This window comes from Bos indicus x Bos taurus, chromosome 21 (genome assembly GCF_003369695.1).
Source record: "Bos indicus x Bos taurus breed Angus x Brahman F1 hybrid chromosome 21, Bos_hybrid_MaternalHap_v2.0, whole genome shotgun sequence".
Lineage (NCBI taxonomy): Eukaryota > Metazoa > Chordata > Mammalia > Artiodactyla > Bovidae > Bos > Bos indicus x Bos taurus.
Genome location: NC_040096.1, coordinates 66,754,795 through 66,782,048, shown reverse-complemented (window position 1 = coordinate 66,782,048; position 27,254 = coordinate 66,754,795). Strand labels below are relative to the sequence as shown.

The following is a 27,254-nucleotide window of genomic DNA, read 5'->3' as shown; positions in this document are numbered from 1 at the left end:
TTTTCCCCAGACTGCCGTGGCCTTGCTGTCTCCTGGTCCTCTGAACTCACTGGTTGCTATCAAGCACAGATTCCTCATGCTTTCATTGAACAGCAGCGAAGGACCAGCCCAACACATGAAAGACGCATCATCGGGGGTTTCCCTGGTGGTCCAGCGGTAAAGAATCCCCCTGCCAGTGCAGGGGACACGGGTTCGAACCCTGATCTGGGGAGATGCCGCGGAGCAGCTAAGCCCGTGTGCCAGAACTACTGAAGAGCCTGTGCCCTAGAGGCCCTGCTCTGCAACAAAAGAAGCCCCCACAATGAGAAAGCCCACGCACTGCAATGAAGGGCAGCCCCAGCTCACTGCAACTAGAGAAAAGCCTGCACAGCAGTGGAGACCCAGCACGGCAAAAATAAGTATTTTAAAGAATAAAAAACTACAAAGAAACATGCATGATGGGGGAAGGCAGCCATGGCAAAGGTCACGGAGCCCCAATTTTTTGTGGTTGGAAGTACAGGGGCTCAGCTGGTGGGGCAGGGTGGGCAGGTGTGTGGGAAGGCTCCAAGGGGGTGGTGTGGGGGCGGGGTGTGCTCCAGGAAGAGGGTGACTGCTGATAGAAGGTGGGGGGCTTCCCAGTGTAACCAAGTCTTGAGAGCCTGGATGTGTTAGGTCTTGAGAAGGGACCCCTGAGCATCTGAGTGATGAGAGAAAGCTAGAAGGTGAAACCTACTGAGTGTGCCTTGAACAATCAGCTTTGGGCCTGGATTGGAGACTGTCCAGCCACTTAGATGATGGGAAGAGGGTCGCCGTGGTCTGCCATGGGGCTGCTTTTTCAGAATAGGGGGGCCCACCCCTTGGGAAACGCCCTCAATACCAGGAATACTGAGTGGATTTGATGTGACCAGTCAGCTCCACCATCTCCGTGAAGTTGCCTCATCTTTGTACCCTACACACGGGAAGAACAGCACTGAGAAATCCAGGGCACGCCCACAGTGGTAATCCCACACTCGGTCTGACGATCCTACCTTCAGTGATGGGTCTGAGGAAGAGCCAATAGGACCAGCCTGACTCGCCAACATAGATTGGTAAGTATCTGTATCCAAAATACTTAGTGTTTGGCACATGGTACTCAGATATCTCTGTACAAATTAGTCTCAGACCTTCACAGTTTACAAACAGTTTACAGTTTCTAGTTTCTTTGTTAACTTTTCTTTTGTAGATTTCTAAAGTGCATGCAGAAGTGGAGAGAGACAAGTAAGTGTTGACAAGGACACGCAGTAATCAGAGCCCTCACACACCGATGATGGGGAAGTAAAGTCGTGCCATTTTGGAAAACAATCTGGCAGTTCCTGGAAAAGTTAAACAGAATTACCGTGTGATCCAGCAGTCCCACTCCTAGGTATGTACCCAGGAGAAATGAAAACATATGTCCACAAAAATACATACAGTCCTCCCAGGGTGTCTATTCCTCAGGGGCTTTGTTCCAGGACCCCCGAAGACACCAAAATCTGAGGATGCCCAAGTGTCTTGAATGAAGAGAAGGGTGAAGTCAGCCCTCGGAGTCCTTAGGATATGTGTGCACACATTTTCATAGCAGCATTATTGCTCCTAAAGGAAATCAACCACGAAATTCATTGGAAGGACTGCTGCTGAAGCTGAAGCTCCAGTACTTTGGCCACTTGATGCAAAGAGTGGACTCATGGGAAAAGACCTTGATGCTAGGAAAGACTGAAGGCAAAAGGAGAAGGGGGCGGCAGAGGATGAGATGGTTAGACAGCATCACTGGCTCAATGGACATGAATCTGAGCAAACTGCAGGAGATAGTGGTGGACAGGAGCCTGCAGTCCACGGAGTCGCAAAGAGTCGGACACAACTTAGTGACTGAACAACAATTATTCATAAAAGCCAAAAGGTGGAGACAAACCAAATGTCCATCAACCAATGAATGGAAAGTAAATATTCCATGGCAGTGGGATATTACTGCCATAGAAAGAATGAAGTACTGATTCACACTATAATACGAGTGTACCTTGAAAACTATGCCAAGTGAAGTAAATCAGTCACAAAGACCACAGTTTTATCTCATGATTTCACTCGTATGAAATGTCCACAGTAGGCAAATCCACAGAGACAGAACGTAGCTGCGCGGCTGGCCAGGGACCTTGGGGAAGAGACATGGAGAGTCGCCGTTTAACGCCTATAGAGTTTCTTTTTGGGGTGTTCATGGTGTTGAACATAGATTGTGATGGCTTTTCAGTACTGTGAAAATAGTAAAAGTTGATGAACTGTACACGTTCGGAAGTTTTTGGCTGTGCCTGCTTTCCGTTGCCGTGCGGGGACTTCTCTAGTCGCTGTGCTGGCTTAGCTGCTCCTTGGCTCGTGGGATCTTAGTTCTGCCACCAGGGGTCAAACCTGCACCCCCTGCATCGGAAGACAGATTCTTAACCCCTGGGCCACCAGGGAAGCCCCAAACTGTACCCTTTAAATGAATGAATTGTATAGTATATATACGACTATCTCAAACTGTTACTGAAAAAATGTAGAAGGAGTTTGGTCCCTCAAAAAATTAAACTATATGATCCAGCAATTCCACCTTAGGGTATATACTCAGAAATCAGTGTTCATGGCAGTGTCATGATATTAGCCAGAAGGTACAAACAACCCATCACTCAGTGAACTGATGGATAAACAAAATGTGGCGTATACACACGATGAAATGTTATTTGGCCTTAAACAGGAACGATCCACTACGTGTTAAGACATGAATGAACCTTGAGGACAGTATGCTATGTGAAATAAACTAGACACAGAAGGACAAATTACTGTATGACTCCACTTATTTTTTAAAACTTTTTGCCTGTGTTGCACAGTTTGCAGGATATTAGTTTCCTGACCAAATTGAACCCCAGGCTGCAACAGCAAAAGAGTGGAGTTGTAATCACTGGACAAGCAGGGAATTGCCATGTGTGATTCCACTTAATATGAGGTATCAAGAGGAGTCAAACTCATCGACACACAGTACCAGGGTGGTTGCCAGGGGCTGGGGCAGGGGGAGTTGGCATTTAATGCGGACAGAGTTTCAGCTGGGGATGATGAAGAAGTTCTGGAGATGGACGGTGGTGATGGGGCACAGCGACGTAACTGTACTTGATTCCACTGACCTGTGCTCTTAGACGTGACCGTTGTTGTTCAGTTGCTGAGTCGTGTCCGACTCTGTGACCCCGTGCACTGTAGCACACCAGGCCTCTTTGTCCTTCACCATCTCTTGGAGCTTGCTCAAACTCATGTCTATTGAGTTGGTGATACCATCCAACCATCCCACCCTCTGTCATCCCCTTCTCCTCCTGAGTTCAATCTTTCCCAGCATCAGGGTCTTTTCTAATGAGTCAGTTCTTCGCATCAGGTGGCCAAACTATTGGAGTTTCAGCTTCAGCATCAGTCCTTCCAATGAATATTTAGGACTGATCTCCTTTAGGATGGACTGGTTGGATCTCCTTGCAGTCCAAGGGACTCTCAAGAGTCTTCTGCAACACCACAGTTCAAAAGCATCAGTCCTTCAGCGCTCAACCTTCTTTATGGTCCAACTCTCACATCCATTTAAAAATGGTTAAAATGGTAACTTTTATGTCACGCCTATTTCCACACACACAGCAGGGGGAACTGTTCTGTGAGCCACTACAGTCCCATCAGCCAGCTTCAACAGTTATCGTTATGGATCTCACTTGAGTTTGGAATCTCCTTGTTTATCTATAATTTTATTGATTTATGACTGCTCTGGGGCTTCATTAGGCTTTTCTCGAGTTGCGGCGAGCCAGGGCTACTGTTGAGCTGCGTGGCAGTGGCTTCTCGTTTCAGAACACGGCTCTAGAGCACTCGGGCTTCAGCAATTGTGGTGCGTGCTTTTAGTTGCTCCTCGGCCTGTGGGATCCTCCCAGATCAGGGATCAGACCCGTGCCTCCTGTGCTGGCAGGTGGATTCTTTACCACGGAACCACCAGGGAAGCCCTGGAATCTTCTAAGGATCATTATTCATCCCTTTGATAGATGAGGCCACTGCAGCTCCGAGTGGTCCCGGGTAAGAGGGGGCGCCATGAATGGACCGTGTCTGCCACTTCTCACTCCTAGTGGGTTGTCCACAGACCTTTGGTTTTTTTCCCACACCAGCTTTCCATGACCCCATTCAAAGTGTGTGAGTGATGGCGGGCGCCTGATCCTCGCCCCCTGTCTGGCCTCAGTTTACCCTGCATCCTCCCCCTTTCTTTGACGCATTTCTCACAACCGTCCTGCAGCGGAAAGTGTGCGGTCCATCTTCCCGCCTCTCCAGGGCCTGTTGGCCGTGAAGGTTAAGTGTGTGTCCGGCTTGTCCACTGCCAACCCAGTGGCCGGGTATTCATCTGCGGGCTGAATGAGAACTGGTGCACGCAACTGATCCTCCCCCCTTCCTGTGGGGATGGCAAATTGTTTAAACAGTTGTATAATCTGGGAAGATGGTCGTCCCTTTTCTAAGCCTTCAAGATCTTCTCGAACCTTTGAAAGTGTGATAACAGATTACTCTTCTATAGGAAGGAGCATTCCAGGAAGCAGGGCTCTTTGTGAGTCATGGTGTATTAATAGCACCATCAAAGTCGAACAAAGATCCTGTGACGCTGTTTCAGCTCCGAAGAGCTGAGCATATTTTCTGCCAAGTGTTATGTCTGCTCAGAACATAATCACCTCCTTATGAAAGTCCCTTAAAGCCTCAACACTTGGTCAGTGAAAGTTCTAGAACTTAAAATGTGGCCCAAAATGCACTGTTGTGTTTTTTTCAATTCCAAGGTAAAAAATAAAAAAAGCTAACAAATGAAAGTGTAAAAATTGGTGTCAGCTCTCCACCTTTTAAAAAGTTGCATGGAAAAAAAATAAAAATAAATAAAAATAAAAAAATAAAAAGTTGCATGGATAGGGAATTCCCTGGCTGTCCAGTGGTTAGGACACCATGCTCTCACAGCTGAGGGCGCCGGTTCAATCCCTGTTTGGAGAACTAAAAGATCCCACATCCCACAAGCAGCGAGGTGTGGCCAAAAAAAGGCTAGATGGATGAAGCCAATAAAACATTTCACCTTTGAACTCCATTTGTTGTGCATGGAACCCCATGAGCCCATCACTGTTCCCATCCAGCCAAATGGTCGAGGCCAGTCAGTCCCGTCCACACTCTGTACAACCCGCTTCTGTCCCCCAGGCTTTCTGAAGCAGTTTCTGAATTTCACTGAATCATATCATCTGTAAGTATTTCATCTTTTCCTTAACATTTCTTTGTAATTCAAACAGACTCAAGGTACTTGGCACTGCAATGAAAAATACATAATTAAAAACCAGGCAGGATGGGACGTCCCTGGTGTTGTGGTGGGTTAGAATCCACCTGCTGATGCAGAGGATGTGGGCTTGATCCCTGGTGGGGGAAGACTCCACATGCCACGGAGCAACTAAGCCCCGTGTGCCGTTACTGCTGAGCCTGGGCCCTAGAGCCCGTGCCCTGCACAGAGAGACGCCGCGCAGCGAGAGCCGGCGCTCCGAGCGGGGTGGCCGCCCTGCTCACCTCGGCCAGAGAAAAGCCTTCTGATGAAGACCCAGAGCTGCCAAAAGTAAAATAATAGTAAATAAAAATGAAAAAATAAGACAGGATGTTCATTTTTACCACCTGAATTTAACACCATCCTGGAGGTTTCAGCTAGGGCAGTTAGGCAATATAAAAAGTACCCTGACTGACAGAGAAGAGTAAAAGTGATCTCTGTGGATGACATGATCTTCTACATGGAAACCTTTAAGGAATACACACACACACACACACACACACACACAGAGTGGACTATTACTCAGCCATAAAAAAGAGTGAAATACTGACATTTGTGGTAATGTGGACTATCCCCGGTGGCTCAGAAGTTAAAGCGTCTGCCTCCAATGAGGGAGACCCGGGTTCAATCCCTGGGTCGGGAAGATCCCCTGGAGAAGGAAATGGTAACCCACCCCAGTATTCTTGCCCGGAGAATCCCATGGACGGAGAAGCCTGGTAGGCTACAGTCCACGGGGTCGCAAAGAGTCAGACACGACTTCACTATTCACTATGCTTAATGAAATAGGTCAGAAAAACAGAGACAAATATCAATTATATGTGAAATCTAAAAAAATAATACTAATGAATGTATATACAAAACAGAAACAGATTCCCAGGCATAGAAACCAAATTAGTGGTTACCAAAGGGCAGAGGGCAGGGGGAAGGATGAATTAGCAGTATGGGATTAACAGATACAAACTACTGTCTATAAAACAGATAAGCAAGAAGGATTTACTGTCTAGTGTAGGTAACTGAACCCGTTACCTTGTAAATAACCTACGATGGTGCATAATCTGTAAAAATACTGAATCACTGTCACCGGAAATTAAATACAACATTGTAAATCGACTATATTTCAATTTTAAATACTTAGTGACTGTGAAGCTAGTATTATTTGTGGCATATTAATTTGGTAATTCCTTTCATCATTCATTGAAAAACAAATACTTTTGAGCAGTTGTGCTGTGCATATAACCACCATCCCCAATAAAAAGAAACGCAAGAAGGCAAAGTGGTCGTCTGAGGAGGCTTTACACATAGCTGAGGAAAGGAGAGAAGTGAAAGGCAAGGGAGAAATTAAAAGTAAACCCAACTGAAGGCAGAGTTCCAGAGAATAGCAAGGAGAGATAAGAAAGCTTTCTTAAATGAACAATGCAAAGAAATAGAGAAAAACAATAGAATGGAGAAGACTAGAGATCTCTTCAAGAAAACTGGAGATATCAAGGCAACATTTCATCCAAGGATGGACATTATAAAGGACAGAAATGGTAAGGATTTAACAGAAGCAGAAGAGATTAAGAGGTGGCAATTATACACAGAATTATACCAAAAAAGAAAATAAAAATATTAATGATCCAGATAACCATGATGGTGTAGTCACTCACCTAGAGCTAGACATCCTGGAATGTGAAGTCAGGGGGGCCTAACAAGCATTTCTATGAACAAAGCTAGTGGAGGTGATGGAATTCCAGCTGAGCTATTTCAACTCCTAAAAGATGATGCTGTTAAGGTGTTGCACTCAATATGTCAGCAACTCTGGAAAACTCAGCAGTGGCCACAGGACTGGAAAAGGTCAGTTTTCACTCCAATCCCAAAGAAGGTCAATGCCAAAGAATGTTCAACCTACTGCACAATTGCACTCATTTCACATGCTAGCAAGGTAATGCTCAAAATCCTTCAAGTCAGGCTTCAGCAGTACATGAACCAAGAACTTCCAGATATACAACCTGGATTTAGAAAAGGCAGAGGAACCAGAGATCAAATTGCCAAGATCCTTTGGATCATCAAAAAAGCAAAGGAATTCCAGAGAAACTCTATTTCTGCTTCATTGACTGCACTAAAGCCTTTGTGTGGATCACAACAAACTGAAAAATTCTTAAAGAGATGTGAACACCAGATCACCTTACCTGTCTCCTGAGAAACCTGTATGCAGGTCAAAAAGCAACAGGTAGAACCGGACACGGAACAATGGGCTGGTTCAAAACTGGGAAAGGAGTACATCAAGGCTGTATATTGTCCTCCTGCTTACTTAACTTATACGCAGAGTACATCATGTGAAATGCCAGGGCGGATGAATCACAAGCTGGAATCAAAATTTCCAGGAGAAATATCAACAACTTCAGATATGCAGATGATACCACTCTAATGGCAGATAGTGAAGGCCAGGGAAACCTGGTGTGTGCTGCACTCCATGCGGTCAGAAAGTCAGACAGGACTTAGCGACTGAACAATGAGCACATGGCGGGGCTTAAGACTGAAAGTTCCTTGGCTCCAGTCTAGTGAACCAGGTAGAAATCAGCAGGCAGCTTCTATACAGGCTGGTCTGGCTTGCTGTGGGTGAGAGTGCAGAGAAATGGCTCTTAACCAAGACTTTCAGGTTAAGGAAGGTTTCTTGGAGGAGGTGCCAAACTAAGAGGAAGAGGATAAAAAGTCAGGGGTGGGGGCAAGGAGAGGGAAGCCTTTCCAGCAGAAGTCAGAGCCCTGGGCGGTTGGGAGGGAGGGATCTCGGTAACTTCCCGCATCTGGAAGGAGAGGTGGGGGCAGGCGCGGTTTTTAGGTCTGGATGCCGCCGGCAGGGAACGTGGGGTTACGGTTTGAGGGTCATCCCCTAGCACCGGGGAGTCACTCAAGGTTTTGCGGCAACATTGTGTCCGCGAGTGGAGCCGGGATGCGGGAGCCTAGCTCAGCGGGTTCACACGAGCTTCGCAAAGGGGCCGCGAGGTCGAACCGCCGGAGCGCTGGGGGCGCGGGCGGGTGGAGAGGCGCAGGATGCGTTGTCATGGAGATGTCTGTGACGTCACACCGGTCGGGCCGCAAGACCTTCCTTGTCGACCCAGTGGATGGTCACACTGGGAACAAAATGGACATGCCATTCAGAAGGTAGGCCTTCAGTGACAGTGCTGTGCCCTGCGACCCCAGCTGCTCTGAATAAACAGCACCTCGGCCCCGGCCTCGCTTGAGCAAGGGTCCCCCCGGCCCCGACTTGAGTAAACAACCCGCCCCCTCGGACTCACCCTTGAGAGCCAGTTCCTCGCTGCTCCTGGAGGCCGCACGGGGCGCTGCGGATCTCGGGCAGGTGGGCGCAGGTGTGCAGGTGGGCGCAGGTGTGCAGGTGGGCGGCCACAGGCGCCTCCAGGCGCTCCCGCCCCGCACGGGGCGCCTTTCCCCGCACCTGCCGCCCGCGCAGGGGGGCCATTAAAGCCGCGCCAGCCGCGGTAGGTCGCGGCGGGGCCTCAAGAGGCCCCAGCGGCCAGGAGGGGCCCGAGACAGCAGAGCTCAGACCCTGCGTGGGCTCCCTGCCCCGTGAGGGGAGGACCGCCAGTCCCGGGGAGGAGGTGGGCCCTGCCTTGTGGGAGTGAAGAGACCTTCCCCTGGTGGTGGGGGCCCCTGACTCCGGGGCTTGAAGAAACCCCACAGTGAGAGTGGGCGGCTCCTCACCCTGCCCAGCCAGCACTTTGGAGCCATCTTGGGTATGAGGAGTGAGGATGGTTCCTCCTCCCCGGGACTGGGGTCCCTGCCTCCGAGAGAGCCCCCTTTCTTTCCCCCTTAAGGAGAAATATCTGTTGAAGTGAAGCAATGTGAAAGTTGCTCGTGTCCCACTCTTTGTGATCCCATGGAGTATGGGATCCCATGGACTAGTCCATGGAATTCTCCAGGCCAGAATACTGGAGTGGGTAGCCTTTCCCTTCTCCAGGGGATCTTCCCGACCCAGGGATCGGACCCAGGTCTCCCGCATTGCGGGGGGATTCTTTACCAGCCGAGCCACAAGGGAAGCCCAAGAATACTGGAGTGGGTAGCCTTTCCCTTCTTCAGTGGATCTTCCGGACCCAGGAATTGAACCCCGGTCTCCTGCCTTGAAGGCGGATCCTTTTCCAACTGAGCTGTTCTGTCCTCCCCAAGCCCCCCTGCCCAGGGCTGGTGCAGGCTGAGGCGCTGCCATCTCCTCAGGCGTGGAGTGAGGGGTTGCGAAGGGGCACCGGCAGCTCCCTGCCAAGGTGGGGCGGCCTGGGCCAGCCCTGAGCAGGTGCGAGTGGGAGGGCGAGCTTGGGCTGACCCCACTCCTTCCTGGGACCTCTAGCAGCCTGGAGATTCCCCTGCCCCAAACCCACAGGAGAATTCTAAGAATTCAGGAATTTACCTGAAGCAGGAGACCTGGGTTCCATCCCGGGGTTAGGAAGGTCTGATGGAGGAAGAAATGGCAACCCACTGTAGTATTCTTGCCTGGGAAGTCCCATGAATAGAGGAGCCTGGCGGGCTACAATCCATGGGGTTTGCCAAGACTGACTATACAACGCGACTTAGTGACTAAACAACAACAAAATTAATATCTGCATGTAAAACTGCATTTATTTAATAAATAAAATATTATTCTAACCTGTAGTTTTCCCTAGACAAACTGATTTATAATAAGAAAACCTCAGATGGTCTCTGGCTTTTCTGTGGGTTCCTTCAGCCTGAATGGGAATTCTTTTATTTTGGGTGCAGAACTGGGTGACCTTGATGGATTCTGAGAGGAGCCTGGGAGCTCTGGAGAGGCCGACCTACACACACAAGTTACCATGAGATGTGGCCGCCTCTGAAACTGCTTCTCCCTTTACAGCTTGGTCAACATTGTCTTGGAGTTGTAAGTTTTGATCTGTTTTTCAGACAGGAGATTGCAAAATGAAAAAAAAAAAATCCACTGTCATTTTTAAAAACTTTATCTCAGAATAATTACACCCAAAAGTGTCTGGTCAAAATAATACCAAGTGTGGTATGAAGCGGGGTTCATCTTAAAAGTTAAAGCTGGAGGGCTTCCCTGGTGGCCCAGTGGTAAAGAACCCGCCTGTCAATGCAGGAGACGCAGGTTCAATCCCTGCTCTGGGAAGATTCCACATGCTGCTAAACAACTGAGCCCCTGAGCCACAACTACTGAGCCTTTGCTCTAGAGTCCGGAAGCTGCAACTACCAAAGCCCGAACACCCTAGAACCTGCCTCACAAGAGAAGCCAGCTCAATGAGAAGCCCGTGTACCGCAGCTAGAGAGCAGCCTCTGCTCGCTGCAAGTAGAGAAAAGCCTGAGCAGCAACGAAGACCCAGCACGCCCATAAATAAATAAATAAATATGTATTTAAACAGTTAACACTAGAGGGAAAAAAACAGAAGAAACTTTCCCTGTAGTTTGTGCGTGAAAATACAGGTCTTACTGTCCCTGCCTCTTCCCAAGAACCTGACCGAATATACTAGGCAGAACGTAATTCTTTGGAGTGTGCATTTTTCCTTTCTTTTCTTTTAAGCCAGGGATCAAACCCATGCCTCCTGTAGTGGAAGCGAGGAGTCTGAACCACTGGACTGCCAAGGAAGTCCCAGAGGGTTCCAGGAGGTGCAGGGGGTAATGTTCCGCCTTCTGGCCTCCCGTTAGCTTATTACACTTCAATAGTATTTCCTGAGCACCTGCTCTGGTGCAGTGGATGGGAGTTGAGCTTGTGAAGGTGTCCTTGGAAGATGTACAGATCCAGGATTGTTTCTTGTCAGTGTGTGTGTGTGTGTACGTGTGTGTGTGTGTGTGCAGGAGTTTATCTTTGGAAATTTGACCTTCAAAGACTTCTTGCTCTCTCAGGTTCCCAGTCCAGGAAAGGTGCTCAGATATTCGAAGCTTGACCAGATCTTGGTTTCACGTGGGCAGAGACATAAAGACCCAGCACCCTGTGGAACGACAGACCGTTTCCGTGATGCCTTAGAAACCACTTTAGGGGGAAGGGGAGCTTGGGAAATCTTTCAGGGCAAATTTTATTGCAAGGAAAAGATGCCTGCTTTGAACTGCTGGTTAGTTTTTGAATATCGTTAAGGGAGAGCTTTTTGAGTGTGTTTTTCCTTTCAAGCAGAAACGCAAAATTGAGTAAAGCACGGAGGCCAAGTTAGAGATGCCCTGTTCTGCCTCCCAGACCCCTTCATCCCCAGCGTGCCTCATCCGTGGGACCCCCTGCTGGGGGCGAGGAGGGTCACAATGTCTTCTCCCCTTCTTGGCGGATCTTGAGAGTAGACTTGCTGAGCCCCTCTTTGGCCAAGGACCACTTTGCCTATCTGTTCTCTTCTTCAGACCAGCGTCGCTCCCTCCCAACTCCTCTGCTCTCAGAAGCCGGCCCTCTGGACTTCACCTCTGCCTTCTCTCTTCAGCCTCTGCTCCTGGTTGCTCCTGGGCTCCAGGTAGGAACCTTCACAGGGGCTCCAGTTTGGAGGCTGGCCTGTTCCCCAGGGCGCTCCTTCCAGCGTAGGGGGCCAGGGCAGGTCCAGGCAGGGAGGAGAAGGGAGCCAGCTAACCTGGGCTGCAGAGAGGAGGCCACTCCAGTCTCTTTGGACTGATTGGGAAGGCCCCCTTTCCCTCTTTCTGCCTTGTTAACAGGCATTTAAAAAACTATGTCTGTGCTGGGGCTTCATTGCTTTGCATGGGTTTTCTCTGGTTTTGCTGAGCAGGGGCTACTCTTGAGCTGTGGCCCGTGGGCACTCTTTGCAGTGGGTGACCTGTGGAGCACGGGCCCTGGTGCACACGGGCTTTAGTCGTTACGGCGTGACGGCTTAGTTGCTCCGAGGCGTGTGGGATCGTATTTCCCACGTGTCCCCTGCCTTGAACACGTGTCCCCCGCGTTGGCATTCAGATTCTTTACCACTGGGCCACAAGGGACATGTCAGCAGGCATTTGCTTTAAAATTGAAGTGTAGTTGACTTACGGGCTTTGCAGGTGGTGCTAGTGCTAAAGAACCCGCCTGCCAATGCAGGAGACATAGGAAACCTGGGTTCCCTCCCTGGGTTGGGAAGAGCCCCTGGAGGAGGGCATGGCAACCCACTCCAGTATTCTTGCCTGGAGAATCCCCACGGACAGAGGAGTCTGGCGGGCTACAGTCCCTGAGGTTGTAAAGAGTCGGACATGACTGAAGTGACTTAACATGAAGGCATATCTTATATTTCTTGGGGGTTCTCAGTCCCTTTGCTGCATCTCCAGGTTGGGAAACCTGTTGTCGGCCCTAGAACTTGCAAAAGTGCAAGAACTTCTTCGGCATAATTAATCTCCGATTTGTGGGTGGTCTGCCCTGCGGCTCTATGGTGGGGCTAATGGCGACCTCCTCCTCCGAGAGGACTCATGCGACATGCCGTGCGTCCCGGGGGTGCTGCAGCCGGAGCCCCTGTCCCCGCGGCAGACGGCTGCCAGCCTGTGCTTCCACAGGAGGCCCCCAGACACTCACAGGCAGGTCTGTCTCAGTCTACTGTGGGTCACTGCTCCTGTCCCTGGGTCTGGTGCACACAAGGGTTTTGCTTTCGGCCTCTAAGTGTCTCTGGTGGGTATGAAGTTTGATTCTAAACACGATTTTGCCCCTCCTACCATCTTGAAAAACATCTACTTCTGCTTCATTGACTATGTCAAAGCCTTTGACTGTGTGGATCACAGCAAACTATGGAAAATTCTTCAAGAGATGGGAATACCAGACCACCTTACCTGCCTCCTGAGAAACCCGTATGTAGATCAAGAAGAAACAGAACTGGACATGGAACAGCGGACTGGTTCCAAGTTGGGAAAGGAGTACGTCAAGGCTGTATGTTGTCACCTTGCTTATTTAACTTATATGCAGAGTACATCATGTGAAATGCCAGGCTGGATGAATCACAAACTGGAAAGAAGATTTCCAGGAGAAATATCAACAACCTTAGATATGCAGATGATACCACTCTAATGACAGAGAGTGAAGAAGAACTAAAGAGCCTCTTTATGAGGGTGAAAGAAGAGAGTGAAAAAGCCAACTTGAAACTCAACATTCAGAAAACTAAGATCATGGCATCCAGTCCCATCACTCCATGGCAAATATAAGGGGAAAAAGTGGAAGCAGTGACAAATTTTAGTTTCTTGGGCTCCCAAATCACTGCAGATGGTGACTGCAGCCATGAAATTAAAAGACGCTTGCTCCTTGGAAGAAAAGCTATGACCAACCTAGACAGCATATTAAAAAGCAGAGATATTACTTTGCCAACAAAGGTCTGTCTAGTCAAAGCTATGGTTTTTCCAGTGGTCATGTATGGATGTGAGAGTTGGACTGTGAAGAAAGCTGAGCACCGAAGAATAGATGCTTTTGAACTGTGGTGTTGAAGACTCTTGAGAGTCCCTTCATCTGCAAGGAGATCATACCAGTCCTAAAAGAAATCAGTCCTGAATATTCATTGGAAGGACGGATACTGAAGCTGAAACTCCAATACTTTGACCACCTGATTCGAAGAACTGACTCCTTGGAAAACACCCTGATGCTGGGAAAGATTGAAGGCGGGAGGAGAAGGGGACGACAGAGGATGAGATGGTTGGATGGCATCACTGACATGATGGACATGAGTTTGCACAAGCTCCGGGGAGAGGATGAGGGACAGGGAGGCCTGGTGTGCTGCAGTCTATGGGATCACAAAGGGGACATGACTGAACAGCAACAATATTTGTTACATTCAAAACTCCTCATGTGTCCCCCCCTCTTCCCCTTTGGTAACCACAGTTTGCTTTCTGTGTCTTCTGAGTCTCTGGGTCTGTTTGTGTTTTGTATGTGAGTCGGGAGAAGCCACTCTGTTTTTTTATTGGCCTGCTATGTGGTTTGTGCGATCTTGGTTCCCCAACCAAGGATCGAACCTGGGCCCTGGCAGTGCTGGTGCCAAGTCCTAACCACTGGACTGCCAGGGATTCCAAGGAGCAGCTCCTTTAGACGTCTGAAGTCCTGCATCGGGGTTGGTAGCAGACCTGGGTTTGGGGCCCAGGAAGTCTGGTCCCAGGCCCAGCAACTCTTCAGCTTCCAGGAGAATCTTTTTGGTTCCTGGCTTAGGGGTCCAGGAAGATGGTGGAGCCCCTTTAGGTTCAGTGGAGACAGGAAAGGAGGGGCATGTCTTGCGGGGAGAGCCTTTGGTTTGGGACACCCTAGGTGAGAGGCCTCTGTGGAGCATACAGGAGTGGTTTACCCCGGGAACACTCGCTGAGCACTGGCCAGGCTTGGGGGACACAGCAGTAAAAAGCCCGGGCGAGTGTGAGCTGGTTGGAGGGACTGCAGAGCCTGGAGACAGGCAAGGAGGGTACAGAGAAGGTTAGAGATGAAGACCAGGAGATGCGCAGCCTGTGTGTGAGCCAGAGAACCGACAGTGAAGGCGCGGAAGATGAACACACAGGGGGTGAGGCGTCTCTATCAAGAACTGAGGCTTTGTAACTGCAGGGGACTCTCGAGCCCCTGGGAAGCAAGGAGATCCAACCACTCCATCCTAAAGGAAAGCAACTCTGAATATTCACTGGAAGGATGGATGCTGAAGCTGAAGCTCCAGTACTTTGGCCCCCCGATGAGAAGAGTTGACTCACTGGGGAAAACCTTCATGCTGGGAAAGATTGAGGGCAGAAAGGGAAGAGGGCAACAGAGAATGAGATGGTTAGATAGCATCACCAACTCAATGGACATGAGTCTGAGAAAAGTCTGGGGGATAGTAGAGGACAGAGGAGCCTGGTGTGCTGCCATCCAAGGGGTCGGACAGGACTTAGCACCTGAATGACACGGGAGATAGTGAAGGACAGGGAAGCTTGTCTACGGCAGTCGCAGAGAGGGGCCTGACTGACTGACTAAGACAGGACAGAAGGGAGGGGCCGCCAGGTGCAGGTCAAGGGAGGCTGAGCCCTGGGGGTGGGAGGGACCCGGTGGGCGCTACGGGAGAGCTGGGGGAGGGCTGGGACTTCCTCTGTGGCAGGGCATTGCTCTGGGCTGAGGACTGGGCAGGGCTAGGTGAGGGGCGGGGTGGGGGTGGTGGTGAGGGGCCGGAGGGGCTTGGGGGTTGGGTAGGCCAGTGAGGAGATGCAGAGAATGACTGGGTCAGGGAAGGAGGGCAGTGGCTGAATTCTGGGCTCATGGGAAGCACAATCCGTGTGGTTGGTCACTGAATGTGGGGCTTGGGAGAAAGGGGTCGTCATATGATGGGAAGGTTGTAGCTTCACCGAGCTAGGAGGACCCCAGTGGGGCCATTCTGGGGAAAGATCAGCTATTTGATCTTGGCTGAGTCAATTTGGAAGAACCTATTAGGGACCCTAGAGCAGGCTGGGCAGTGGGGCCCAGAGGAGTGGTGCTGGCCGATGGACGCGGGGAGTGGCCTGTGGGTGCGGCCTGTGTGTGTGAGCACAGGTGTGTGTGTGTGTGTGTGTGTGTGCATGGGTGTGTGTCTGTGTGCATGTAACCATGTGCAGACACAGGTGTGTGCAGCGGGCAGATGCTGGGTGGGCAGGGACTCACAGGACTTGCACTGGCAATTGTGTGGCTGGCTCTCAGCACAGAGGGTCACTTCTAACTCTTCCTCAGGAAGTGTCCGGAGAGAAAGCCCTCGAACATCTCCCGGAGGGGGGCCACCCGAAGTTGTCAGTTGGGTTAGGTTGTGGTCTCTCGGCAGAGGCTCTGAACTGTTGGGGCAGGAAGAGGGGAGGGTGGCTGCAGAGAGGCTCAAGGAGAGCTGCTCGGTGGCTGCAATAGGCCTGGGGTCCTGGGGCAGAGCCCCCTTCCGGGCAGAGCAGGGAGGGCCGGGCAGAGCAGGGAGGGCCGGGGTGGGGATTGGGGCTGGGGCCTGCCTGAGGCCCACTTTGACCTTGACTCGGAAGAAGGGTCCAGAAGGAGAGGCCAGGAAGGACTGCAGGGTCTGTGTAACCCGGTGGCTTCAATAATAATAGGTTTGGTTTCAAAGAATTCTCCAGAAGAAGGGTCTAGAAGGAGTGGCCAGGAATGACTGCAGGGTCTGTGTAACCCTGTGGCTTCAATAATAATAGGTTTGGTTTCAAAGAATTCTCCAGTAGATCTGCATGATAAGGGCTTTTTAGTGTAACCTGTGAGGGTGTGCGGGGAGGGGGAGGGGAGAATCCTGGGGCGTTGGGAATTTGTATCTTTGCTCTGCTGGAGAAGCTGCTGGGCCAGCAAGTGGGGCGCTGGCCCTGAGACCTTGGGGTCCTGGACATCCCCTTAGGATATCCCCCTGGTGACATATAGTGTGTGTGTGTGTGTGTGTGTGTGTCTGTGTGTGTGTGTCTGTGTGTGTGTAGGGGAACAGAGCCCAGCCAGTAGGAGCAGCTGCTATGCGAGGAGGATCATTCCAACCATTCTGGGGAGGGGGCAGAGATTTCCAGGAATTGGGCCACCGCCCACTTTTTGGCCTTTGATGGTCTGCGTTGGAACGGTCCTGGCATCTCTGGGTGTGTCGTCTAGCTTGAGCGTGCACTAAAGATCAGGGTTGTTGAATCGTCTGCTGTCTTGACTCTCTGTGACTCTGACTCTTATCAGCTTCTGTTAAGCCCTCAGACAATGTCACTCTTCCAAAGGTTGTGCTCTGCCCCCTCTCTCCTGTTTCACTTTGGCCTAGAGAGCGCGTCTAACTCTTTCTGACCCCTGGACTGTAGCCCGCCAGGCTCCTCTGTCCATGAGATTCTCCAGACAAGGATACTGGAGTGGGTTTCCCTCTCTTTCTCCGGGGGATCTTCCCAACTCAGGGATTGAACTCACATCTCTTATGTCTCCTTCACTGGCAGGCAGGTTCTTTACCCCCAGTGCCACCTGGGAAGCCCATAGAGAGTCCTAACTAACTCACAGCGTGTATTCTCCTGGAAATCAAAATTAATTTGGGTTGGTCCTGTTAGAGGGACGCAGGAGCCAACTAAAGTTCCAGCCAAAGTCAGGACGACATAAATGACGTCGTCTTTATTACAACCCAAGTACAGATGCTGGAAAGATTGAAGGTGGGAGGAGAAGGGGACGACAGAGGATGAGATGGTTGGACGGCATCACTGACTCGATGGACATGCGTCTGAGCAAGCTCCAGGAGTTGGTGATGGACAGGGAAGCCTGGCGTGCTGCAGTCCATGGGATTGCAAAGAGTTGGACATACATGAGCAACTGAACTGACTGAAGTACAAAGTCTCAATCCTCTTGAGAGTCCCTTGGATAGCGAGGAGATGAAACCACTTAGTCCTAAAGGAAATCAACCGTGAATATTCACTGGAAGGACTGATGCTGAAGCTGAGGCTCCAATACTTTAGCCACCTGATGGGAATAGCTGACTCACTGGAAAAGACCCTGATGCTGGGAAAGATTGAGGGCAGGTAGGTGGAGAAGGGGACGACAGAGGATGAGATGGTTGGATGGCATCACCGACTCAATGGACACGAGTTTGAGCAAACTCTGGGAGATGGTGAAGGACGGAGAAGCTGGGCCTGATGAGGTCTGTGGGGTTGCAAAGAGCTGGACGCAACTGAAGAACAACAAATATAGAATTAAATGAGTGCATGCTGACATGAATCAGTGATTGAGCAATCAGTTGTTGTTCAGTCCCTCAGTCGTGTCCGACTCTTTGCGACCCCATGGACGGCAGCACGAGAACTTCCCTGTCCTTCACCATCTCCTGCAGTTTTGCTCAGACTCATGTCCATTGAGTGGGTGATGCCAAGCAATGAACAAATCAACAGGTGGGAGAAAAACCACCCCAGCCGAGAAATTTAGGCAGCTGCTGCCCTCCGAGGGCGCTGGCCTAACCCTCCGCGAGCGAGCAGGTGCTCCACAGAGGGCCCTCTTTCCAAAGAGGGCAGGACGGAGGGGGCGGTGAGACCAGGTCCCTGTCCGGGGGAAGCCTGCGGGGCACGGCCTCAGCCCAGCGATGGGACACGCCAGGGTGACGGCGCCTCCCGTGACGCCCTCAACAGGAGAAGGCGCCTCACGTCAGGTGTTCCTCCCACTCCCAGGACCCCATGTGTGCATGGGAGAGCAGGGGCAGATCCCAGCTGAGGGACAGCCCACCAGGACGGTCAGGGTCATCAACGGCAGGGGCGTCCGAGACAATCACGGCCAAGAGGAGGCTCAGGAGACATTAACTAAATGTGATAGGGTGTCCTGGGTGGGATCCTGGGACAGAAAAATGACTTTGGGGGACAACTAATGATATCCGAATGTATGGAATTTATGGACTTAATATGAAAAAGAAAAAAGGGAGTTTTGGACTTTACCGGGAGCTTTTCTAGCCTTTAAAATGCAAATGCAGGGACTTCCTTCCTGGTAGCACAGAGGTTAGGAATCTGCCTGCCAGGGCAGGGGACACGGGTTCCATCCCTGGTCTGGGAGGATTCCACGTGCCGAGGGGGCAGCTGAGCCTGTTTGTTGCAGCTACTGAAGCCTGTGCGCCCCAGAGCCCGAGCTCCGCAACGAGAAGCCGCCGCGAGCAGCCCGCGCGTGACCCTTGCTTGTCACAACTAGAGAAAGCCCTCGTGTAGCAACAAAGACCAAGCACAGCCAAAAAATAAAAAAAAAATGAGGGGCTCCCCTGTCTGTACTTCTGTTGCCGGGGGGCCCAGTTCCATACGTGGTTGGGGAACCAAGATCCCACAGGCCGTGTGGCATGGCCAAAAAATAAACTGATAAAAATAAATTTAAGTAAGCATCTTTAAAAAAATAAATAAAATGCTAATGCGTATGGTGCTTTAGGGTCTGATTTGTAGCTTTTCCTGTTTCTGCCTCAGAACTGGTATTCCCAGGAGTCTGGTGTGGGGCCCCTGAGTCGACCACGCGGGCACACGGGTGGTGGGCGGTGCGTCTTTGTAACAGAGGTGTTTCCTGCAGGGCCCAGGGCGCCGACCCCCGGGATTCTGGAGGGAAGCAAGTGACATGAACCAGCACGGAGGTGTGTAGTCTCTCGTCTCAGTAAGTCGCGCCATGATCTGTCTTGTTTTCAGTGGATGTTTTCTCTGCTCTTCTTGGGCTGCATGGTTTTTAAAAAACTGTCAAATGTTTTTGATGACCTAGTGCTTCTGGGGGAGGGGCGGGAGGGAGTGCTCTCCGGGTTTGTCACCTTGGGCGCGTCTGTCCACAATCGGGGCTTATTTTTCTCATCTGTTAACAACAAACCAAAGCGGGGAGGGCACGGGAGCTGAGTGCGTCACCCCCTCCCTGCTCCAACCTGGAACGTTCAGTGTCAAGGACGTGTGACTTCGCCCGTGAGCTTCTACACGACTGGGTGTCCGGGTGCGAAGGGGCTTTCCCCTCACCAAGGTGCTGTTTGCGCACGGCCCTCCCAGGCCACCAGCTGCCTGTGGGTTTCCTTTTAGTTAAAAAACTTTTGAAAACTCCCTGGGTTTGTTCTGCTGAGCTCTCACTCACAGTCACCCCGTTGGCAAAGAGTTCTGACTTGTGACATCTGCATCAGCCCAGGGGAGACCAACGGCTCCGGGGCCCCAGAAAGTTCCCTCCACGCCCCTGTGGTCAGCCCGCCCCCACCCCTCGCAACCACTGAGCTGTGCCTTGTCCCTGATGCTCTGCAGTTAAGTGAAAGGTCCACCCCCGGCCCCCGAGCCATGGCTGGTCTGCGGAACGGCCATCGCAGCTGCATCCGGGCCGCGTTCACGGCCAGCACCAGGGCCGGCTTCCAGAAGAGGCAGAGAAACAGGCTCCATCGCCTCAAGGTACCCCTCCCCTCTTGGTGAGGCAGGGACAAGGTGGGGAGGGCGGAGGGGACTGGAGGCCAGGGCAGACTCGGACCCACCCCGGAGAGAGCAGGAGCCCTTGCCAGGACCCCACCCCCTTCTTGGAATTAGTCTTCTCTGCGGCTCTTGGCATCACCTTCTCAGGTTTTTTCTTTCCCTGCCAACTAGCAATGTTCAAATTCCTGTCCTTTGAGAGTCTGTCTTTTGATGAAGAACAAGAGTTGCTTTTCCCGGTAGCCTGGTGTTAGAGGGGAAGGTTCTGGAATATGGGATGCCAGTCCTGGATTCTTCCCAGGGACCCTGAGCAAGGCCTGGCCCCTGTGTGAGCCTCGGCTTCTGCGTCTGCAAAGGGAGGGTTTGGGGTGGATGACCTAGAACCTTCCACCATCTTCTGGCTTTGGGTGCAGCACAGGTACCCCGTGCTGTGTAGCCGGGAGGCCCTTCCCGGGGCTTCCCGGGCGATGGTGGGCTGCCGAGTCTCTGTCCTGGCCACATTCCTGGCTCTGCTTTCCCCTCTTGAGTGGCCCAGGTTTTCATCTTAAGTCCTACAAACACACTCTTGAAGGAGGGTCCCTGCCTGTGCTCAGCTTCCTGGGAGCGGGCTCTCCTTGTCACCACCCACCGCGGGCTACCGTCCATGAATGTGGGCAGGACAGGACCACTGGCCAGGGCAGTGAGCCCCTGGATCCTTGCCCTTGAATACGAATCTGTCCGCCCTCCCTCTTAGAGAGGATGACCCAAACCCCTTGTTTTTCCAGGCCAGTCACAAGAAGAATCATCTGGACTTTGTTGAAGGCATCTGGAGAGAGGTACGTCCCTGAACGAGGCAGCCAGCAGCCGCTTCTGTCTCTGGGGACGGTTGGGCCCCCAAGCCCAAGTTCCCAGAGGCCAGGCCGAGGGCAGCATTGCAGACCTTCCTCGGGAGGCCGTCGCAGGCCTGCTCCGTGACCTCTGCCCTGCCCAGCGGCGTGGCTACAGTTTAGAGAAAGCTTCACTGTGACATTTACCTTGATTGTTCGCTCCTCTTTCAAGTTTTTAAGTAAGAACAAAAGGCTTCATGTAGTTTGCCTGGAAGATAGATTGAGGAGACCATGGGTTTGCAATTAGTCAATCTCAGAATGAATCTCAGGCAAATTAAATTCACTCTCAGGGATCACGCAGGTGTAGGTAACCCTGGCCTCCTGGTGGTTTACGACGCCAGGTGCCCCTGGAGAGCAGGGCGTGCTGCTAAGTCCGTCTACCCAAAACCAGTGACTGGGGGGCCTGGCCAGGCGTTTCTTGGTTTGCCAGGACAGATTCTGTGGGCTTATAGCAACGTGAGGCCCTCACGGCACCCCCGCCCCCACACCCGGGGACACTCACTGCTCTGCTGAGGGTGGGCTCACAAGAGCGAGTGTCTGCTTTGTGAATTCCAGCGATGCTGACCAGGTTCTGGCCCCGCAATGGTTACGGTTGCCAGTAGATTACGGTGTTTACGTTCATTTCTCCTTCTGGAGTAAATGAATGTCAGCTGTCCAAAGACCAAGTGAGCTTTCTCGGGGGTTGTCACCACCCAAGGGAAAGGGCCCCTGGGGGGTCCCCCTGCTGACTCGGCCTGGGGTCCCTCTGTGCAGAGGCCGCGGGTCAGCGGGGAGGGAGGTGCTCACAGGTCGAGTCGTGTGGGTTGCGGGTCCTCACAGCTGGAGCCTGTCTGGAAGGGTCTCCGTGCAGCACGGGGTCGTCCCTGGTCTTGGGCACCTGGGCTTTCTCTAGAGACCTTTCCAGCCAGAGCCCCGGGGCAGGAGTGAAAGAGAGTAAGAAACAGAACTTTCAGTCCCTAGGTGGTGTGAGGAGGGTCCAGAAAGCTCTGCAGCCACCGTTGGCTGTGGCGGTAGAGGTCGGGGGAGGCGTTTGGCTGCTCTGGGGTGTCGCCTGGCCCTGATGGGCCCATGGTCGGCCTTCAGGAACCCCCCGGGGCACCTTGGAAACAGTGACTGTTCTAGAGACTCACTTCCACCTCCTTCGGCGCCTTGGGCGGCCTGTGCGGTGGAGGCTGTTGAGGCTCCACGGCCTGCTTATGCAGGCCGGTCAGGGGCCCGGGGCGGCCCAAGCGAGGCCCTCACCGGGGTCAGAGCAGGAACATGAGCTCAGACTGAGGTGGTGGGCAGGGGCTGCCAGCGCTGGAAAGGGGGCTTTAAACGATGGGGCTCGGGCTGAGACACCCGCATAGTGGGGCACCCTCGGGCTTTTAGGAGGCTCCTGGGATATTTATCAAATGCATTAAAAAATATTTAGTTATGTGGCTGCCCTGGGTCTTAGCTGCAGCACGCGGGATCTTTATGGTGGTGTGTGAATGCTTATGTGGCACACGGGATCTAGTTCCCCGACCAGGGATTGAACCTGGGCCCCCTGCATTGGGAACATGGAGTCTTAGCCACTGGATCACCTGGGAAGTCCTTATCAAACGCATTTAAAAAATAATTTAAAACGTGTTTTGGCCTGCGCTGGGTCTTCGCTGCCGCACACATGCCCTCTCCAGGTGTGGAGAGCGGTGCGTGGGCTTCTCGCTGCGGCGGCTTCTCCTGTCGCAGAGCCTGGGCCGCAGGGCTCAGGGCCTTCTCACTAGTTTTGTTGCTCCTCAACGTGTGGATCTTCCCGGACCAGGGATCAAACCCATGTCTCTTGCCTTGGCAATTGGATTCTTGACCAATTGAGCCCCCAGAGAAGCCCTTATCAAAGGCATTTTTGAAGATTTATTTGCAGGGCAGATCGTGCACAATTTGCCAAGGTCCATGACGGAAGAAATTACTTATGCGTGTAAGGCGTGTGTTCTCCTTGATTCCCCTGCTCGCCGGCTCAGAAACCCTTCTGTCATCAGCTTTTAGATCCTTACGACGCTGACTGGGAAGACGCCCGTGGTCACACCTCCTGTCATTTCAACAGCTGCTCCTTGGGTGCTGCAAACTGTGATGGGCCTCTGCACACGCTCAAGTCCAGGGGTCCAGGGGACGTGAGCTTAGAAGACCCCCTCTTGGCGAACCTTCCAGTCCTGGTCCTGACGGCCACAGGCTGGGCCCCTGCAGCCCCAGAGGCCAGCGACGTGGACATGCAACCTGCGGAGGCCGGTGGCCTGGAGGCGCGGGGGAGGATGGCCCGGCTGCCGGGACCCCCGGAGGACTCGGGGATGATGGAGGAAGACCGGGGATCCCCCGAGGCTGTCAGACCCCAGGGCAGGGCCAGAGGGTCACGGCCGCCCCCCAGACTCGGGACTGAGAGGGACAGGGGGCCCAAGCTTGCCCTCTCCAAGAGGAAACTGGAACTTTTACTTGCAGAGCCGGAGAAGAGTAAGCGAAAGAAGCAGTGTGTGGCCTAGATCAGGTGAGCGGGGCGATAGGTGACATGGGCCAGGGCCTCGGAGGCGAGGACAGCGTTGATGAGCATAGCAAAAAGAGCTTCCATGAAGCATGTGGCTCCTTTTGTGTCTTCTTGTTCAAACAATGGAAATGTATCATGAAGTTTCAGGAGCTGATGGTCTGCGGATGATGCGCGTGTTACTCGTTTATGTTGTAAATAACGCCTCTGGGCCCCACCACTGCGCTAAGATGGTTTCCAGCTCAGGAAAGGCCCCACCTCCCCGGCCTGAGTCGCAGAGAATTCCCTTGAGTAAATATGTATGTATTTTTAAACCTGGACTCAGAGGCTGGGGCCTGTGGCCCTCTAGTCCACCTCGGTCCTGGCTGTGACTCATTCCCCCAGAGCTCCTCACACGCAGCCGAGGAATCGGCTCCCGGGGTCGCTGAGAACAGCTGGAACGTGGGGGGCGCTCAGTTGGGGTGGAGGCAAGGCCGCAGGAGGGATTCTCCCAGCAGCCCTGGGGCCGGCCCTGGCCTCAGATGCCTCCCTCTGCTCCACCCCACCCGCTTCTCCGGTTGCGTCTCCCCTTGGGGACAGGGTCTGCTGAGCGCGGTGTCTTGCGATCAGGGCCCCAGTGGGGTGACACCTGGGTGTGGAGGTGCTTTCCTTTTTCTCATGCAGCCTTTTAAGACCTTCCTGGCAGGGAGGATCGGAGTCCCCCTCGCTGTGTTTGCTGCCCAGGGACACACGGTTCCAACAAAGGGAAGTCCACTGAGGCGAGGCGCGTGGTCTCGTCCCTCCTGGCCGGGGTGGACCCCCGAGGCTTCTCCAGGGCACTGGGTGGGCAGGGGTGCCCAGGAGGTGCTGTCTGCCCTCCCCCAGGTCCCCTCTGGGCCCCCTTTCTGCCAGCTCTGCCTACTGTCCAGCCTGACCCCGCAAAGGCAGGTGAGGAGTGATCTAAGTGGGGTCTCCTTGGACCCCCTAAACTGAGCTCACGTCAGGGTGAGGCTGGGAAGCAGCAAGTAAGGGGCCCCAGGCACTCCTGGTGGGGTCCTGGGCCTGCGGTGCCCTACATCCACCCCCAGGACACTCGGGCACCAGGGTCTGGCGGCTGCAGCGGCCCCTCCTCCCCAGCCAGGCCTTTGGGGCATTGAAGACGGCGGTCCTCCTCCTGCACCGGGAATCCCTGCCCAGCACCAACAGGCCTCTGTGCTCGGGACCTACTGTAAATGGGGTGGGCACGGGAGGGTCAGGCTTTCCGGGGGGTCTCCTCGGTGTTAGCAGCTTCCGGTCGAGAGACTGCGGCACTGCTAAATACTCTGGGTGACGAGAATGAGTAGTAAGTAAGTGAAGTCGCTCAGTCGTGTCGGACTCTGCGACCCCATGGACTGTAGCCTACCAGGCTCCTCTGTCCATGGGATTTTCCAGGCAATAGTACTGGAGTGGATTGCCATTTCCTTCTCCAGAGGATCTTTCTGGGTCTCCCACATTGTAAACAGACGCTTTACTGTCTGAGCCACCAAAAGCTGTATTTGTTGGCTTAGAGGAAAGCATTCAAAATGGGCCCCCATTTTCAGTCAAACACAGCTCTGGACAGCGCTCAGCCCCCCAAGGGACCCCAGAGGGCACGTCCCGGAGCCAGGTGGGCGGCAGCTCTGGCTCTGCGGTCCGTCCGCTGTCTGGGGTTGGGGGGACAAGGCTGGATAGGGGGTGCTGTGGGGCCTCAGGCTGTCCCTCTGGAGCCGAGCTCGCTTCCCACCAGGACGAGCAGGTCTTTATTGCAGGGCTGGTGCCATGCCCGGCCAGTCACCCAGCCACCGGGAGCTCTCGAGGCTCCGGACGCACCAGGAACCCATTCCACAGGAGGCCGCACCTGGCACCCCAGGACTGTGGGGACGGAGAGCCCGGAGGCCAAGGGCTCCCTGCGGAGGGACCATGGCTGGGCCCCGGAGGTGCGCGTCACGGGTCTGGGGCGGGCCAGCCGGGCTGCCGGAGTCATGCGGGCTCCCGGGTGTCCCCCAAAGCCAGAGATGAGACGAGAGGCCGGAGCCAAGTCATGCTTAGTGTTTTATTTCATAAAACAAGCCCCACCTCGGCCCTCAGAACCGCGGCCCTGGGTCCCTCCCAGCTCCACCTCCCAACCGTCCGGCTTTTTTCCACGTCCTGCAGCTTCCAGCCTCGCACCAGCGACGTTGCCTTGACAAGTCCGTACACTTTAAACAGTGAACCTTCCGTAGGCTTTCATAATGAATAACGTTAAGTATCAATCACTGTCACACAAGGGGACTGGAAGGCAGCTCACTCAGTGCAGAGCACAGCCACGCCGCGCTCGTAGAAGCTCCGCGGGTCCTCCTTGGTGGCGATCTCGAAGTCGACCGTGAAGATGAGGTCGGCGCGGGTGAAGTTCAGGTAGACAGGCAGGGTCACCTGGGAGAAGGCAGGGCGCTGGCTGTGCGAGGGGAGGCAGCCCCGGGGGCGGGGCCCACCCGAGCAGGGAGCGGTGCGAGTCCCCCGGGGGGCCACGGCGGGGACACAGCCCTAGTGCCCAGGGGGTGCGCACGGAGTCACTTGATCACGGAGGAGGGAAGGGGCGCTCACCACGCTCGCCTTCTTCTCTGCGTTTGTCTGCTTGACCCAGCGCAGCTGCGTCAGGGGGAGGGCGGTGGAGATGGCGCTGGAGAGTGACAGCTTGTTGTTGGCGCACGTGGCCCCTTGGAGCTTCAGGCCTGTGGGGGTGCGGGTGGGGCGGTCAGGACCCCGGGGGCTCTGTTGCGGGCACAGCCTGGGGGCACTAACCAGGCACGGCCACGCGGGCACCGCTAGCAGGCAGCCCGTGAGGGGCGGTGGCTGAGCCACAGGCTGGGGACGGGGCAGGGGGGCCTGAGGGAAGCTGGGCGGGAGCCCGCTCACCGGTGACCCCGAAGCTGCAGGCGTCCAGTGTGGCACCCTGGGAGGTGGTGACGTTCACCTCCAGGCAGAGCTCCTCCAGGGACCAGCTGTTGGCCTGGGCCACGTACTGCCGGGTGGCGGTGATGTAGGCCTCGGGCACGAACAGGCCGCCCAGGCACACGTGGATGTTCTGGAGGAGAGAGCTGCGGGTGAGGGCCGGCCTCCCCCTGAGGGCCCCCGCCCAGGCCCGCAGCGGCCTTGGAGAGCCGCCCGCACCTTCAGCTCCTTGGCGCCCCCGGAGGCGGCCGCCTGCGAGATGCTCTGCAGCTGCTTGACCCGCTCGCTGAAGTCAGAGACCCACTGGATGACGGTCATGCCGGCGGGCACCGTGTAGTGTGACCAGCTCCGGGGCAGGATCCCTGCAGGGAGGGCCCGCCCGCGTCAGTGCCCACAGCCCCTCTGCCGAGCGCTGGCGGGCCCCCCGTGTGGGCTCCACGGCCTCCCTTGGCCGGTGCACCCCCACACCTGCTCCACACCCAGTGTGCGTGACCCCCGGGGGAGTGAGGGGGGAGCACGACCGCCCCGAGGAACCACAGCTGCAGACACCCCCTCTCGGGCGGTGCGGCCAGGTGAGACGCCTGGGGCCTCGCCCTGCCCTCCCTCGGTCCTAGAACTCGGGACCGCGGGACGCGAGGCAAGGTCCTGGCAGATGCTCAGTGAGGCAGCAGGAGCCAGGTCCTGGGAGTGTGGGCCCGGCGGGGGGGTCGGGGTGAGTGCCGAGCTGCCCTCCTGAGCTCCCGGGAGCCCCCAGCTGCCCACCTTTCACCAGCTCGTTGATGAGCGTGCGGAGGTAGTTGGTCTGCTTCTTCCTGCCCTCGCACACCTGCACCACGTCGGCAAGGTCCTGGCGCACGTCCTGGAGCAACTTGGCACCCATTTTCACTTCTCTCTCAAAGAATCGGAACAGAGGATCCTACGGTCG

General features: G+C 53.9%; 2 protein-coding genes and 1 non-coding gene across 6 annotated transcripts in view; 1 reads left to right on the top strand and 2 right to left on the bottom strand.

The window, feature by feature from the left end:
* Window positions 1-7,795: 7,795 nt before the first annotated feature.
* Window positions 7,796-23,715, top strand: LOC113879780. Of its 4 annotated transcripts, none has more exons than XM_027521568.1 (7): window positions 7,796-8,452; window positions 10,058-10,196; window positions 11,651-11,757; window positions 19,191-19,251; window positions 19,889-20,029; window positions 20,809-20,859; window positions 22,908-23,553. In XM_027521568.1, exons 5-7 carry the CDS (start codon window positions 19,922-19,924, stop codon window positions 23,400-23,402), a joined length of 654 nt encoding a protein of 217 aa, XP_027377369.1. In that variant the 5' UTR covers window positions 7,796-8,452; window positions 10,058-10,196; window positions 11,651-11,757; window positions 19,191-19,251; window positions 19,889-19,921; the 3' UTR covers window positions 23,403-23,553. The 4 variants fall into 4 exon arrangements, with proteins under 4 accessions (XP_027377369.1, XP_027377370.1, XP_027377371.1 ...); XM_027521569.1 differs by having other exon boundaries at window positions 19,191-19,271; XM_027521570.1 differs by lacking the exon at window positions 11,651-11,757 and having other exon boundaries at window positions 22,908-23,715.
* Window positions 14,189-14,260, bottom strand: TRNAA-AGC. The gene has a single exon. It is a non-coding gene; the product is annotated as a tRNA-Ala (tRNA).
* A 1,724-nt stretch (window positions 23,716-25,439) lies between the features above and the next one.
* Window positions 25,440-27,254, bottom strand: part of DYNC1H1 (dynein cytoplasmic 1 heavy chain 1) — a 61,441-nt gene continuing 59,626 nt past the window's right edge. Inside the window, exons 74-78 of the mRNA XM_027521004.1 lie at window positions 27,092-27,245; window positions 26,549-26,691; window positions 26,294-26,462; window positions 25,982-26,109; window positions 25,440-25,810 (exon numbers count right to left, since the gene is read on the bottom strand). Of these exons, the coding sequence (XP_027376805.1) occupies window positions 25,682-25,810; window positions 25,982-26,109; window positions 26,294-26,462; window positions 26,549-26,691; window positions 27,092-27,245 (723 nt within the window). The 3' untranslated portion in view covers window positions 25,440-25,681. The remainder of the gene's footprint in view (window positions 25,811-25,981; window positions 26,110-26,293; window positions 26,463-26,548; window positions 26,692-27,091; window positions 27,246-27,254) is intronic.